The 15111-nt window shown below is 39.4% G+C and overlaps 1 protein-coding gene across 1 annotated transcript; it reads right to left on the bottom strand.

Annotated features, from left to right (window-relative positions):
• Nucleotides 1–869: 869 nt before the first annotated feature.
• Nucleotides 870–14571, bottom strand: LOC128417463 (transmembrane protein 68-like). Its single transcript, XM_053396142.1, has 6 exons — nt 14047–14571; nt 12654–12818; nt 4954–5144; nt 2505–2565; nt 2071–2210; nt 870–1061 (listed from the first exon to the last, which is right to left on the bottom strand). The coding sequence occupies exons 1-6, from the start codon at nt 14321–14323 to the stop codon at nt 957–959; spliced, it is 939 nt and encodes a 312-aa protein (XP_053252117.1). The 5' UTR covers nt 14324–14571; the 3' UTR covers nt 870–956.
• Nucleotides 14572–15111: the final 540 nt, after the last annotated feature.

Here is a 15111-nt window from a genome sequence, read left to right as displayed (position 1 = left end):
ATTTCTGGTGTAATGCCGTCTGAGCCTGGGGCTTTGGCCGTTTTCAGTTGGTTTATATATGATTTCAGAACTGAAGTGATGCGAGAGACTGATAAAGTCCTACAGAAAATGATAGCTTCTTATTGTTGCTAAATGTGGTTCTACAAGCTATTTAATAATAAGATGTACTTAGTTTTTCACACATGGCTTTTCCATATTGTCTTTATTTCTGTTAATAAATGGCAAGGTGTAATGTGTCGTTTGTTGTTGTTCATCTGAGGGTGTGTGTGTGTGTGTAATCACATTTTTAAATGTGGAATTGTTCCCAATGTAGTAAACATTCATATAGATTTGTTTTGGGATGCCTCATAGGAATCATAGAGTTGGGGTGAACCACAAGGGTCATCTATGCCAACCCGCTTGAAGCTGAATCACTCCTTTTCGAGAGCAGATGCGCCTCATGCCTTCCTCCACAGACATCCTATTGGGAGAAAGCCAGCTAATGGGTGCTAGACGAACAGGCCTCTGAGTTCCTGGGCCCTTGACCAGGACCTGCCAGCCACAGCTGCTTTGTTGACCCCTTGGGATAACTCTGTGTACTGCAGAGGTCTGCAGCCCACAGGTTCAAACCAAGTGAAAGCTTATCTCTATAAACATAAAAGAGATGTGAATTATAGACATTACTCTTTCACTTGTAATATTATTTCATGTTTCAGTTAAGCACTCGCCTTCCCATTATAAAAGGGGAATTCTGGGTGTATTGCAGGATAGGGCAAGAAAGCACTCGTATGTCTTTGAAAACCTAGGACCTTCTGCACACACAGCAGGTGCTGAGCTACTGAGCTAGGGTCCCTTCCAGATAATTAATAAACAATACAGCACAATTCTGTGTATATCAGCTTAGCTTTAATAACATAATTATTAATGCTTCCTATAACAGACATCTTGTCAGAAACACTGCAACTGTTTTATATGGACTAGTTAACTTTGTAATGCTTATCAAATCGTTCTGAAAGCGCTCTTAAGATATTTCCTGGTCTTTTTTGGTATTTATCCCGAAGATTTTCAATTGCAGTCTTTGCCTGTTGAAAGAAGAACAAAGGAATACATTGTGTTATAGGAATATATTGCTAAATAGGTGTTCACAGTTATTAATATCTGTGATGATAAAGTTAAGGGATCAGAACCAGAGGCAACCCATTTATTCCAGATATAGAAGCACAATATGTAACTTCTTTCTGGGATACGTAAATGACTTTGTAAACTGAGATGTGTTGCATGAGAGTCCTTGTCTCTCAACCCTCAAAAGTGGCTTCTTCAACATGGAGGGTTGGGCAAGAGCAGCCAGGGCCAGGAACCCCCACTAGGAAACTGCTCATCTGTCAGTGGATCCAGCCCACTCTCTTTATGTTTACCAAGAGCACTGTATGAGAATGGCAGAGAAACAACCAAACATAAGTGCCTTGGGCTGCTTAGTACGTATTAGTTTTCCTGCACGGTTGTTACCTCCAGCTATGTGAGGAAAACTGCAGAAATGCTATTGAGTTATATTTCACTATATATTCACTATTCGCTTAGAATGGCAATGGGTGACAGGGCTAGTGACAGAAATAAGTCACCTCCTGGTTCCATGCCTGAAAACAGCACAGCAGGGCATGGGTGAAAATAGCAGAGTAGAATGGAGTCGCATTCACGTGCAGAGTTGCAATAAGTCACACAAACACCAGAAGTTCTTCAGTAATAGTTTTACTGAGGCTTAAGAGCACACAGTGCTTATTGGGTCCCTCACCAGGGAGGGGGCTTGGAGGAACCCTCTGGGGCAGATTCTGGGGCATATGGTGGGGAGAAGTCCTATTGCATGAGCAGATCTTTGTGCATAAAATGCCTAGGCTTTTCATGGTCTCAACAATTTACGGAGCGGGAAAGCTGAGTGATGAACATAATGCACAAAAGTCTATATAATAAACCCTATCTCCCGTCATACAGAAGGAGCAAGTCAGTAGGCAGAATTCAATTTATACAACTGAAAGAGAGAAACCAACAGGAAAAGAATATTCTGCTTTTTTACTTCCAGGTGTAGAGTTAACTTACTTTTTCAGCCAGCTCTGCAGCTGTTATATTTGGATCATATGGGATGGGTTCTCCAATATATGTCCTCAGTTTCACTGGAAATGGCCCATATATGGGAAGGTAGATACGTCCTGTTTTCTCATATAACCATCTTGTCAACCCTATGTATGAAAGGGAAAAGAGTCTGTAAGAAAGCGATCCCATATCAAATTTGAAATTAGTTGGCATTCTGAGTTTTTAGCAATCCCAATCAATCCATCCCAGAGATGAGGTTAAATAATTTGAGTGCATATTTTTTAAGAGACAGCACAACTTTTGCAGATAAGTGTACACTGAATAAACTACTAGTAGGTATGAAATAGATTTTTAAAAAATATCATTGTATATTATTAATCTGTTTATTGCCTGATATCAGATCTCTTGATCAACCAAGGAATATAAGATATTTTGCTCACTTGACTTTCCAATGTTCCTGAATGTTTCACAAGCGTTTTTGGTAAACATAGGGATGATGGGCTGAAAGAATAAAAGAAGAAATGCAAAATCAAAAGAAAAGTGAGAACTGGAGAATTACTTCACCCCACCTGCCCCACCTTTATTTTGGTTAAGGACTAGGAATAATGCTCCCCATCTGGCATTACAGTGACAAGCCAGACGCAACTGACTTCAAATTGCACATGCTGTCCCCCAGATTTTCAAGAATTGAAGAGGAGAAAAGCTATTTTTCTTTTTAAATGTAAGTGATTTCAATAGCTTTTTTAAAAAAAAAGCAGGGGTAGGAAATACTCCAGATATCATTTGACCCCTAAACAGGATATTTGCCGTCCTCAACTACTTAGGATGCTAGATCAAGGATGTCAACACATTTTATTTTATTTTTAAATGATATTTATTAAGATTTTTCCATTATCAAAAAATCAAAGAAAAACACAAAAACACAAAAAAGAAAACAAAACAAAAAAAATTTAAAAACACATAAAATTCAAAGTCCTTATTTTCAATAACATATTTTCCTGACTTCCCCACACCTCCCCCTCTTGTATGCCAGTTCAAATTGTTGGTTCAACAAGTTCTTGTCCCCAATTTTTAACCTTTTTATATTTCAGTCATTTTAGAAAAACCAATTTTAACTTTTAAACTTTTAACTTATAAATTTATAACTTATAACTTATAAATATCAATAATTATACATCTGTTCTTATTCTTAAAGCCTTTTTCTAAAGTCGACCTAAATTCCCTTCCACGATTTCCTCAATTCTCATACAAATAACAAAACAAAATAAAAGCAAAACAAATTATAATTATGCACCCTTTGGATTCCCAAACTCCACCCCCCCTTTCCCGGTTCCAATCCCAATAATCGTCCATCAGTCAATCTACTCTCAGCCTGGGGATCTCACGTCCGAGGCTCTCAATTCTCTCTCAGTTCCTCACTGCCGGCTTTTTGGATAGTCCTTAGTATTAAACACCAAATCTTGGAGAAGCTCTAGTCCAATAAAGTCCATATTTCTTCCAACCAGACCTCCATACTCAAAAGTGGAGCCTAAGTCTTGTTTCTTACTCTTTTTAAGTCCAAATGTCCCGAAAGCTCCAACTTCCATCTTAATCAGATTTGTAATCCATAGGTCTTCAGATCTCCACACAAGAAGATCTCTCCATTCTTCAGTCTCCAATTCAAACCAAATTTTCACCATCGAGTTCTTATTTTCCTTTGCAGCCATCATGCCAGGCCTCTGGCTCTCCTTTACCATCTGTAAAATTACAGCTCCTCCTTCCTTTTTCTCAGGAACACCATATATCTCTTTCTTCCCACTCTCAAAGCTCTCAAGTTTCTCTTCTTGTTCAGCTGCATGAGCTTCCTGAGTCGGTTCCTTGTCAGATTCAATGAATTTGTTTACTGTTAAGTCCAGAGTTGTAACATTTGTAGCCAAAACATCAATTTGGCCTTGTAACTTTCCCAAGAGAACAAAGACTCTGTCCAGTTCAGCTTGAATTTCCCCTCCTTCAGCCATTCTTGTAATGTCCCAAAACGCCCTCTAGAGGGATTTTGGTTACTTAGTGTTGTTTCCAGTTCAAATCCAAAAATCAAATTAGTTTGTATCAGTTCTTCCTTGTTTTCAACAAAATATAGTCAAATTGTAACAAGTATAGCCAGCAGAAGCAACAGAAACAAAGTTCTCTCTTTCCGTCTGACAGCTAATTTGACAGCTGTCAGACTCTTCCAATACCTTCAACAGGCTCTCTCGCGGATCACTCCCGGGTCCGGGGGGGGGGTGGCACTTCAACTCCCAAAATTAGCTCTTATCCTCCAGTAAGATTTCTTCTAGTGCCAAATCGTGAAATTAATGTCTTTTGCCAAATGATGAAAGAAAAAAATTCTCTCGACCTTAGTTAGCAGGTCCTTGCTTTAGATTATTTACAGGAGGAGGAGGCTGACTTCCTGTTTACACCTCCCCCGATCGTATCTAATTCATCAAAAAAAATCCAATTTCCGTACTACTCACGGGTTGTTATTTTGAAGTCCAAATCACAAGAAGAAGTCAGCGCTCTCCGGCCATGGCAGCGCGGCTTCACTCCACAGGAGAAGCAGACAACTCACAGCACCGCGCCGCTCACCCCGTCCCCCGTTCCGGAGCCTTTAAAAAGGCTCCTTCGCAGGTCGGGGGGCGCAAATGGTGCCCGCCGAGTCACCAGGTTCACAGGCTTCTCCGCCTGTGATTTTTAAGGGTCTCCGCGTCACCGCAGCGGTACAACCCTAATCCTATGGAGCCGATTCCCTCCGGAGCTCGGAGGGAATCCGCCATTAGCCGTTGGCGCTAACCCGGAAGTCCCAAGGATGTCAACACATTAAGTCTTATCTAGGATAATCATGAAGGCAATGCAAATTGGACGAAGATCACTCACCACTTTTGCCTCCAAAGCTACCCGAGCGAAACCTGTGCTGTTACCCCACATTATGTTGTAGTCAGTACTGAAGTTTGCTTCTCTACTTCCACCAGGGGGAGTGCCCAGTAAATGGCCTTTCTTCAAAATTTCCACACATTCAGCTTTATTGAAATCTTTCAAATTGATGGAATTAAAAAGTATCTTCAGCCCTGAAAAAAGAAGCCCCAAATAGAAAGAAAATGCATTTTATATAACGCTTATTTAGGAAATTTTGTGGACGCTATGCAAGTGTCATTATTTCCACTTCCGGGTTAGCGCCAGCGCTTAATGGCGGATTTCTCCCGGAGCCCCGGGAGAGATCTGCTTCGTGGGTTCGGGTCCTGTCAGCTACGGCGGAGCGGGGACCCTAAAAAATCACAGGCACATAGCCTGTGAACTGGAGACTCGGCGGGCACCTTTGCGCCCCCCCGACGCTGTGAAATAGCCTTTTTAAAGGCTGCGGATCAGCGGAGGGAGTGTTGGAGCGGTGCTGAGAGTCGTCTTCACCCAGCCTGCGAAGCGAAGCCGCGTCGCCATTAGCGGAGAGCGCTGACTTCTTCCAGTGAATTTGGATTAAAAGGAACGTCTATCCGTGAGTAGGATTGACCGTTAAAATATAATTTGACACTAAAATTGAAGAAATTGGATACCGAGACGGACAAGCACCAAAAAGGAAGTCTGCTTTCCGTCCTGCAGAAAGATCAAAGCGAAAGACATTTCAGCCGTAACCGATTGAAAGGGGAGCTGCGAGAGCTAATAAATCCACCACCAAGTAAAGAACTCCCTCCCCGAAGGCAGGAGGGGGAGGGAAGAAGATTTTAAAGTGCTTTCCTGCCTTTTTAAAAGAATTCGAGTTATTTACCGCTGCTCCTGTACCTGGGATCGGACTGCCGGAGAAAAGGAACCGGCTTAGGACTGTTGATACAAGAAGGTAAAAAAAGTATCTTTAACTAACTGACTTTGGTTACTCTCAACTTGAAACATTTACTTTGTTGCATAGTAAAGCTATTCTGCAGGATTTTACTGACTTGGATTTTTCAGAAAGAGAAAGAACAATTGGAAAGAACTAGTAGGACTTTTGCTTGACTTATGGAGAGTGGGAGACTAATTTGAAAGTAAGGATTTGACTGTACGCCCTCTAGAGGACTTATAAATTGTTTCAGCAACAAGTGGAATTTTAAATCTGAGAACTTTTTGTCTGACAGCTCTAGAGTGTGGGAATGACCTTGAGTAAAAGACTTTGTTATGGCAGATGGTAAAGAGAAACTTCACAAGAAAGAGGATTTACAAGAAACAACCTTGAGATCTGGCAGACAATACAAAGTTGACTCTTCCATGCAAAGAAGGGCTTCTGTATCAGGAGCCTCGGGAATTACAGCTATACCAAAGGCAAAAGTGAAAATAATGTCTTCAGAAGAATCCTTTGCTAAGGTACTGGAGAAGATAAGTGACTCTTTAGAGGAATTAAAAAAGCAAGGTGCAGAAACTAAAGTACAAGTTGCTGAAACAAATAAAAAAATTGAAGAAATCTCTGGGAAAATTGATTCAAATACAAAAAGTATAACTGACCTTGGGAACAAAGTGAATTCAAACGCAGAAGCAATTGGGAAATTATTGGAAGAATCATCTACAACAAGAAAGATAGCTGAGGAAGCTAAAGAAATTGCGACTGCTGCGGAGGGAAAATTTCCACCAGTGTTTAAGAAACTCAATGAATATGAACTGGCACTCTCAATGCAAGATATGCAACGCAAGGAGAGGAACCTAAGGATCAGGCTTGTGCCGGAAAAGGAAGAAGACAACCTGGTGGACTATTTGACAAAAGAATTTTCTGACTTTTGGAAGCAGGAGCTGGATAAAGAACAATTTAAAATAGAAAGTGCATTCAGATTGGGAGCAAGGCAGAAGAAGAACAGACCCAGAGACTGTTTAATAACTCTGAGATCAAAGGAGGAACGGGACAAGATATTGAACCTGCATTACCAAACAACCCTTCGAATTGAAGATTCTCACATTGAGATTTTTAAGGATATCCCGAAAAATATTTTGGACGCAAGAGGACACTACAAGGACCTGGTGATTTTGTTGAGAAGGAACTACATACCATTCAGGTGGGAGTTCCCCCAAGGCTTGTCTTTTAAATATAAGGGGAAGAAAAGAAGAATAAAGACAGTGAGTGATAAAGACAAGTTCTTGGAAGAACACGAAGAAGACCTACAGAAAGAGACGCATCCAGGGCAAGGGCATCCTTCATTAGACACGGACACGGAACTACCGACGAACGAGGAACAAAAATTGGGAGCTGTAGGAGGAAAGAGTAAATAACCTCATCATGGCTCTGCAACTTCTAACCTGGAACTGTAATGGTCTAAACAACCCCCGAAAAAGGAAAAATATATTTCATGCTTTAAAGAAAGACCAATTGGACTTGATTTGTCTACAAGAGACTCATGTGACAAGAACACACAGAAAATTATTAATAAATAAGAGATTGGGACAAGAATTTATATCTTCAGACAGAGTAAAAAAAAGAGGAGTGGTGATCTATGTAAAGGAAAATCTGCAACCGAAACAAATCTTTAAGGATGACCAAGGAAGATATTTGGCAATTGAAATTCAATTCCAAGGAGAAAAATTTTTGATAGTGGGAATATATGCACCAAATGAAGGGAAAGCAGAATTTTTTAAGAAGCTGCATGAGACTTTAATGGACTATATGGATTATAAACTAATCATGATGGGAGATATGAATGGAGTAGTTTCAACAAATATGGATAAAGCACAAAGACAGGTAGTTACAAAAGATGGAAGACTACCAAAAACTTTCTTTGAAATGACTGACAATATGGACTTGATTGACATTTGGAGAACAAAACACCCATTAGAGAGAGAGGGAACCTTCTTTTCTGAAGCCAAAATGACATGGACTCGGATCGACCAAATCTGGGTGACTAGCAGTATGGCGTCAATTATAAAAAAAGTGGAAATCTGCCCAAAAACTCTCTCCGACCATAATGCAGTAAAGATGGTGATGAAGCAAACGACAACTGGCTCTTTCAGATGGAGAATGAATGACACTTTATTTAGAGACGAGGAGATCTGTAAAAAGGCCCAAAAAACCCTGAAAGATTATTTTGAAATTAATCTAAGGACTAAAGTAGAAAAAAGAATAGTATGGGACGCAAGCAAAGCCGTGATGAGAGGGTTTTTGATACAACAAAATACATTAAAGAGAAGAAAGCAAAATGAGAGGAAGGAGAAAATTCTGGATAAGATAAAAGAAGGGGAAAGGAAATTAAGATTGAAGCCAAAATCGCAAGAGATTCTAAGAGAAATTAAATTGTACCAAACACAATATATGGAACTGATGAATCAAGAAATAGAATGGAAAATTAAACAAATGAGACAGAAGTCTTTTGAATCTGCAGATAAATGTGGTAAGTTATTGGCTTGGCAAATAAAGAAGAGACAAAAACTCAACACGGTAACAAACTTAGAAGTGGAAGGAAAGAACATATGCAACCCAGCAGAAATTAGAAATTGCTTTCAGAACTACTTTAGACAATTGTATACACAAGGGCCGCAGAATGAAACAGATATACAACAATTCCTCGAGAAAAATGGGTTGAAAAAGATTTCGCAGGAAAGTAAGACAATTTTGAATCAGGAGATATCAATACAGGAAATAGAAGATGCCATTCAAAACATGACGTTGGGTAAATCACCTGGACCAGATGGACTGACTTCCAAATATTACAAAGTTTTGAAGGAAGGACTTACACAACCTTTGAAGGAAGTCTGTAATGAGATCATGAAGGGGAAAAGGGCACCTGATACGTGGAGAGAGGCCTATATTACACTTATACCAAAGACAGAGACTGAAAAGACCCAACTTAAGAACTACCGACCCATCTCCTTACTAAATGTGGATTACAAAATCTTTGCTGATGTTTTAGCAAAGAGACTGAAAAGAGTTTTGATGGAGGAGATTCATGGGGACCAGGCGGGCTTTCTCCCGAAAAGGCATTTGTCGGACAATGTAAGGAATATAATTGACATTTTGGAGAAGTTGGAAGTGAATATAAACACTAAGGCCGTTTTGATATTTGTGGATGCCGAGAAAGCCTTTGACAACATTTCTTGGAGTTTTATGCTGAAGAACCTCCGGGGGATGGGGGTAGGCCAAGGGTTTGAAAATGGTATAGGTGCAATATATTCTGAACAGAAAGCAAAATTAATTGTAAATAATGTTGTAACAGAAGAGTTTAAGATTGAAAAAGGGACACGACAGGGGTGCCCTATCTCCCCCTTACTTTTTATATCGGTCCTGGAGGTTTTGCTTAATATGATCAGGAGGGACCAGTTGGTTAAAGGGATTCAGGTCGGGGTTAAACAATACAAATTGAGAGCATTTGCAGATGACCTAGTACTTACACTGCAAGAGCCAGAAGCTAGCACGAAAAGAGTTTTGGAAATAATTCAAGAGTTTGGTCAACTGGCAGGATTTAAATTGAATAAGTTAAAGACTAAGGTATTGGAGAAAAATTTAACACAGTTTGAAAAAGAAAGGTTTCAGAATGAGACGGGGCTGGCTGTGGTTAAAAAAGTGAAATATCTGGGTGTGAACATGACAGCTAAGAATGTGAACTTATTTAAAGACAATTATGAAAAAACGTGGACAGAAGTGAAAAAAGATTTAGAGATTTGGTCAAACTTGAAGCTTTCCTTGTTAGGTCGAATTGCAGTGATAAAAATGAATGTATTGCCAAGAATGTTATTTTTGTTTCAAGCATTACAAATAATGGATAAAATGGACTGTTTCAAGAAGTGGCAGAAAGATATATCTAAATTTGTCTGGCAGGGCAAGAAGCCCAGAATAAAATTTAAGATATTAACGGACTCAAAGGAAAGAGGGGGGTTTGCCCTGCCAGACTTTAAATTGTACTATGAAGCGGCAGCTTTCTGCTGGCTAAAAGAATGGCTGCTTCTTGAAAACACAGACATTTTGGATCTGGAAGGATTTAACAATATTTTTGGGTGGCATGCATATTTGTGGTATGACAAGGTTAAAGCGCATAAAAGTTTTAAAAATCATATTGTCAGAAAGGCACTATTGAATGTCTGGGTTAGATACAAGGACTTGCTGGAAAATAAGACTCCAAGATGGTTATCACCAATGGAAGCTAAGGCAGTTAAAAAGCTAAATATGGAGTCGAAATGGCCAAGATATTGGGAAATCTTGGAAAAGGAAGGGGACAAACTGAGATTGCAGAGTTTCGAAAAATTAAAAGGGAAGGTGAGAGATTGGTTACATTATCACCAAATAAATGAAATGTTTAAACTAGACAGAAAAACAGGCTTCCAGGTGGAAAAATCAAAATTAGAGACTGAACTGTTAGAATCCAGTACTAAGAATTTGTCAAAAATGTATAATCTGCTGCTGAAATGGAACACACAAGATGAAATGGTTAAATCAACTATGATCAAATGGGCTCAGGACATTGGTCATAACATTATGTTTGCTGACTGGGAAAAGTTGTGGACCACCGGGCTGAAGTTTACGGCGTGTAACGCCTTAAGGGAAAATATAATGAAAATGATTTATAGGTGGTACATAACCCCAGTCAAGCTTGCAAAAATTTACCATTTGCCTGATAATAAATGTTGGAAATGTAAAGAAAAGGAAGGTACTTTTTTTCACCTCTGGTGGACGTGCCCGAAGATTAAGGCATTCTGGGAAATGATTTACAATGAACTGAAAAAGGTATTTAAATATACTTTCACCAAGAAACCAGAGGCCTTTCTCTTGGGTATTGTCGGCCAGGGGGTGTTAAAGACAGATACAACCTTTTTTATGTATGCTACAACAGCAGCTAGAATACTCATTGCAAAGTACTGGAAGACACAGGATCTACCCACACTGGAAGAATGGCAGATGAAGGTGATGGACTATATGAATTTGGCGGAGATGACGAGCAGAATCCGAGACCAGGGAAGAGAAGCGGCGGAAGAAGAATGGAAAAAGTTTAAGGAGTATTTAAAGAAACATTATAAAATTGGTGACAGTTAGAATGATGTTGGATTAAAATAAATGGTTACTATCAGTAAGGGTTATGATAAAGAGAATAAGGGTGAATATTATAAATTTATAATAAAATAAGGCAAGATTTCGCTGAATAACTGTAAGAATTTGGAATACAGAAACGGGAAGTAAGGGGAGGTCGAGGAAGTAAGGTTTACAAATTGGGTTATGAAATGGTACTTGTTTTTGTGTTTTATTATTGTCTGATGTTTGTTTATGTATGTTTTGTTTTTGTTATATTAAAAATTGTTCAATAAAAATATTATTAAAAAAAAAAAAATGCAAGTGTCATTATTCCAAAGATATTGCACTGTTACAGATCACAAGCATAGTTCTCTGCCAATCCTTTTCAAGTAGGATTTCGTGGAAGTGCTGAGGTGGCCACCTTTTTAGACATGCGTTCCACAAGTCAAGTCTGTAGTACAACAGAATGACATTCAAGTTTGCATTATGATAAAAATGCAGGCCACAGTGCCTTGCGGCATGCACAGAGAGACAGATACACACATGGCACAGATGAGCCCATGCTGGCTGAATCCTGCCTACACCAACATAAGTTCATCTTTTCATGCACAGGTAAGGGGGTGGAGATTATATGCTGCATTAATTCACCCAATGGACAAATTCACCCCCTAAACAGAGCACTCTGTGCTACTGGGCATTTTGGGGCTCTGTACTTCCTTCCTTCCTTATTTAAATAACCCTTTGGTGGTGTCATAGTTCCTTGCTGTGGCTGCTGTGTGCATGCAGAGGAAGATGATGTGTGGGGAGTGGCAGTGGAGGGCCATGAACACTCCAGCAAGGGTGTCACGTGGGTTTGATTGCAGTGTCACATGGGGGCATAAAAGCTTTGTGTGGGAGTGCTTGATTGGCCATGTGTTCGGGTGGGGCCCTGTTTTCTGGTATCTTTGTACCTGAAGAAATCATCAAGTTGGAGACCCAGTTTCCTACACCTTGTCCTATTCTGGCATTAAAGTCAGCAGCAATCATATGCAGTTACAGCACAGAAATCAGATGTCACTTTATCCAGTTGACCCCATTTCTTAGATCCCTGAGGAAGAGTGTAGAAAGTAATCTCATAGCTGTTTTGAGGTCAGACAAGGTATTCCTGTAATCTGTGATCATGGGCCAAAAGACAAAGGTCGACATGCTGTATTGGAAACATAGCCTGATTCAAATAAGATGCCTGAAATATTATTGGAAGAAGAGGTTGAGGCTGTAAATGGCCAAAAGCAAGCCTGCAGTTTCCAACTTTCTTTTTTGTGTGAACACTCCATCTCATTCTGGGCTCATCCATTGTTGTAACTCAGATGGGAATCTGTCAGGGCAACTTGTCACTGGGAAATGAAGTGAGGCATGCTTTGAGAGGATTGCCCCAACAGCATAGGTGGGATACAATGAAATATCAACACTTGGTTATGAGTTTTATTTTTCCTTACATTCCCCATGGTCACATCCATCATCTTGCTGATATTTTATTTGTATGTTGTTTTTCACCTCTTTGCCTGATACATGGTTTTATATTTTATAGGATTGTTTTATGTCACATTTCACATATTTTTTTGATAAAAAGCATGATTTGAATTTAATAATTTACCTGGTAGCCGATATACGCCTCTATGAATGACTGAAAAGCACTCTCTCTGTGCCTCCTTAAAAAGTTTAGCGACAAGAAAGGAATAGTCAATAGCAATGACTGAGTGATAATAAACAATAATCCCTGGTCCTTTACGGAGATGTTCCATGCCAATAACTTCATAACCTGGAAATAATACAAAATGCAACAAATAAATATTACTTTGTGAAAAATAAATGAAATATTGCAATCTTTTATTGGAAGAAAACAGTGCGGTTCAGAAAACTGAAATTTAAGATCAGGTAAAAACCTCTCCTATATGTTTCAGTGTTATGGATGCTAGTTTGTCATCTATACAGATCAAGACTTTCTCTGTTGTGATCCCAGAACAAATGGTATTCTCCTCTTCTGGAATATTCCTTCCTTGCTTACTTTTGGGTGCAGGTGAAAACATTTTTGCCTAGTCTTTGAGTAAGCTAAAACTGTGACCCTCTTTCAATCTCCTTTAAGCATTTATATGTGTTATAATACTCATATCTTCAGACCATTCTCTGAATCACTTTATAAAAAGTGAGAAAACAGTTTCCCAGACAGATGCACCCTTGACCAATGTCATAAGTAGCCACAGGGTTTCATCCTTATGACCCAAACTTGGTTTTAGTAATGTATTTCTGATTTATGCTTCAACATCTAAAGCAACACCACACTCTGGGAAGCGATGAGAACATAAGATGGATCCTCTTGATTAAGCCAAAGCTCTCTGTATTCCATCATCCAGTTTCTCGCAGTGTCCATCCAAATTAGCAGCCATCACCACATCCTACGCTGGCAGATTCCATGGTTTGTGTCCAGAGTTTATGTTTCAGAGTTACCTAGTGGTTTACCATGCTCTGGAAGATGGCACCATCAAAGTCTCACTGCACAATGATATACTCATTACATTCGCTGCGTACTCACTACACGTTTAAACCCAATCCCCTTCTCTTGCCACATTTCATGAAACTATTTTTAAAGAGCTTTGCTAATTAAAGCTCTGTGAGGTTTAAGCAACATTCTCCAGGTTTCTTTTGGAGAGGAGGCTTGCTTTCAATGTGATTAAATGTATGGTGTTTATGCAGCCACCAGCTGACCCTTTCTTCTGTAATATATCTTAATTTCATACTTCATAATATGTTTTGTTTTTCTTTTTGATTGCTTATTACCTAAAAAAAATTCCATGCCTTTCTTTTGATCCATATGGAGCCAAGGCCAGCTTGGAGCTGTGGTGACTCTGAAGTGGGTTTAGAGGTCCACTCCTGATGCACTGTAGCAATTATTGTCCCAATGTCTCAAGTCTGAAATTCTGATGCTCAATCCTATGAAAGTATAGGAGCTGATAAGACTGAATTATTGGAATGAAAGAAAGCTTACTCACCATACCATATCTTTCCAGTTATATCACAAACTTGAGCAATAATTTTCCTTGGTTTCTCCCAAAATTTGCTAACATCACTTTCTTGCTGGTTATTCATCTTCTTGTAAATATGTAACACAAATGAGAGAGCCCAGAGAGACAAAACTGTACATATGAATGGTGAATAAATTAAAATCAGAAGCTTAAGTAACCACAAAGGGTGAACCACTGAGGTCCAATATTCTTCCAAATAAGAAAAACTGATCCAGTTTTCCAGAATTTGAGAAAACCAGCTCATGGTTTCCTAATCTGAAGCACCACGTGTATGCCAATGAAAGAAATATATGAAGTGAAAATTTCCTCAGTTGTGATGGTATTTTTTTCAACTGTTTACCTGGAAAACAGAAAATGCAGTACATTAGTTTGAACTGTCATCCCAGAAGCATTCATGATTACATGAAATCTCATGTGATTTAATATTTTCCTAGTTTTCCCCACTGTAACTTGCCAAGTAGACGTATTGTTTTTCCAGCATCCATCATGGGGATGTACAACATTACAAATGTATGACTCCATCATTTATTTGATGTAAAGCAAGCTGGTTTCGTTCCACTGCTGAAGTATTAAGGAAAGTGGGAAAGGGTTATGTTATGTACTGAAGTTCTCACCCTGGGGCAGCAGGGGGATACTGTAGATAGTTTTCACTCAGGTCCACGTCAGTTATTTTAGGCGGGAAACCCTGGGTTGTTGTTGCTACAATGTTAACAGCTGGCTGCCTATAAAAGCAGGCCGGCTGAGCTGTTTGCTGTTCAGTTTTCTGTTCCAGCTTACAAAATAAAGAGCTGCTTTGGAGAAATCGCTGTGTCGTCTGCCATGTCTACCCACTATTCAACAAGTTACTTCTCTTTGAGTCAGCAGAAATGTTTCCCTGCCCCCTAAAAATGCAGCTGCATGCATCTTGTGACTATCTTGTTTGTGTTACTGGGCAAACTAACACATAGCTCAGGATACATGGGGAACTGGAGACATGGAGACTGTTGGAATAATCCGGTTAAAAAGTGAAGGAATTTGTGAAGAACTTGTCTG

This window comes from Podarcis raffonei, chromosome 7 (assembly GCF_027172205.1).
Source record: "Podarcis raffonei isolate rPodRaf1 chromosome 7, rPodRaf1.pri, whole genome shotgun sequence".
NCBI lineage: Eukaryota > Metazoa > Chordata > Lepidosauria > Squamata > Lacertidae > Podarcis > Podarcis raffonei.
Note: the sequence above shows the minus strand (reverse complement) of the source record. Positions and strands in the feature narration are given on the sequence as shown.

Coding starts and splice junctions, on each gene's coding strand:
- LOC128417463 (XM_053396142.1), bottom strand. CDS start 14,323: ATGAGCTGGTTTTCTCAAATTCTGGAAAACTGGATCAGTTTTTCTTAT. Junction 5,145..12,653: donor AGGCGTATATCGGCTACCAG/GTAAATTATTAA, acceptor TTCTTTTTTCAG/GGCTGAAGATACTTTTTAAT. Junction 2,211..2,504: donor CAGGAACATTGGAAAGTCAA/GTGAGCAAAATA, acceptor TTTCATACATAG/GGTTGACAAGATGGTTATAT.